Below are 1,685 nucleotides of genomic sequence, written 5' to 3' on the forward strand. Positions count from 1 at the left end.
TGATGGGTCTTCCCAATGAGTTTGTCAAGTCCCAGCTCTTAAAGTCCTTATGAATAGCATTATTTGGAATTGTAGAGGTGCTTCAAAACCCTCTTTTCAAAAGCATGTTAGGAAGATGGTTCATAAGCACAATCCGGCTATTTTGGTGGTAATGGAAACTCGTGTTGGGGGTAATAGAGCAAGGGAAATCATTGAGAGGCTCCCTTTTGATGGAGCTATTCGCTCTGATGCAGTTGGGTTTGCTGGTGGAATATGGGTGCTGTGGATTTCTAATAGAGTTGACGTTGCTCATTTGGCCAGTACTGAACAAGAAATTCATTTTTACGGTTAATGTACGAATTTCAAATGTTATTTGGCTTTTCTCTGCTATGTATGCTAGTCCTAGGTGTGCTAAAAGACATATCTTGTGAAATAACTTTATGAAAGTAGCAAACCTTCACAATATGCCTTGGGTTATAGCAGGGGATTTTAATGAATCTTTGGTAAATGATGATAAATTTGGTGGTAGAGCGGTTAGTGTGAACAGCTCTCTTTTGTTTAAGGAGTGTTTAGATAAATGTAATATGATAGACATTGGCTTTGTGGGACCTCGTTACACTTGGACCAATAGAAGGAAAATTCAAGCTTTGATACAGGAGAGAATAGATAGGTTCTTTGTGAACCCTCAGTGGTGTTTGCTTTACCCGGATGCTAAAGTTACCCATCTACCTAGGTACCATTCTGATCACTGCCTTGTTCTTTTAGAGATGCAACCATGAGTAAGCAGGGGGAAGAAGAGGCCGTTTAGGTTCCAAATGTGTTGGTTGTTAGACCCTACCTTCCCTGATATTGTTTCTCAAGTTTGGGGAGGTGCAAATAATCTTGTAGAGGCCGTTGATAGCTTCACTAGGAATGTTGTGGATTGGAATAAAAACTAGTTCGGGAATATTTTTTCAAGGAAGAAAATTCTGATGGCTAGGATCAATGGTATTCAAAAGGCTATTGCTTTTAAACCTTCTAGTATTCTTCTTAAGTTGGAAGTGGATCTCCTTAGGGATCTTGATATTGTTCTCAATCAAGAGGAGGAGTTATGGGCTCTGAAGTCTCGGGTAAATTGGTTGGTTCAAGGGGATCGCAATACAACTTTCTTCCATGTTTCAACTTTGGTTAGGAGGAAAAAGAATCAGATCATGGCTATTAAAAATTCAGTGGGGGATTGGATCCATGAGGAGAATGATATCAAAAAGTTTATCAGAAGCGGTTTTAATGGGATATATGTGACATCTCATGAGACTGTTTCAAGGGAAGAACCTAGTTTTTTCCAGTGCCAGGCCAGCCTTCCGGATGGGGATAGGGAGAGCATTGGTGGAGAGGTTACTGAAACAGAAATCAAGGCTGCCTTGTGGTCCTTAAAACCATTTAAAGCCCCGGGTCTGGATGGACTTCATGTGGGCTTCTTCCAAAATTTTGGCCGGTAGTGGGGGACTCTATGATTGAGGAAGTTAAGCAGATTTTTAGGAGTGGGAAAGTGCCTGAACATTTGAATAAGACTCTTATTGCTTTGATTCCTAAGATCCAAGGTCCTGAGACATTAGGTAATTACAGACTTATTAGCCTGTGTAATATGGTGTATAAAGTGGTGACCAAGATTATTGTGGCAAGGCTGAGACCTTTCTTGGATAAGATTATATCTCCCTTACAGACGA

At 40.5% G+C, this 1,685-nt stretch overlaps 1 protein-coding gene across 1 annotated transcript; it reads left to right on the forward strand.

Annotated features, from left to right (window-relative positions):
• Positions 1–950: 950 nt before the first annotated feature.
• LOC126704674 (uncharacterized) lies at positions 951–1,457 on the forward strand. The gene has a single exon (XM_050403703.1). It carries the CDS (start codon positions 951–953, stop codon positions 1,455–1,457), a length of 507 nt encoding a protein of 168 aa, XP_050259660.1.
• The last annotated feature ends 228 nt before the right edge of the window (positions 1,458–1,685 follow it).

This window comes from Quercus robur, chromosome 11 (genome assembly GCF_932294415.1).
Source record: "Quercus robur chromosome 11, dhQueRobu3.1, whole genome shotgun sequence".
Classification (NCBI taxonomy): Eukaryota; Viridiplantae; Streptophyta; class Magnoliopsida; order Fagales; family Fagaceae; genus Quercus; species Quercus robur.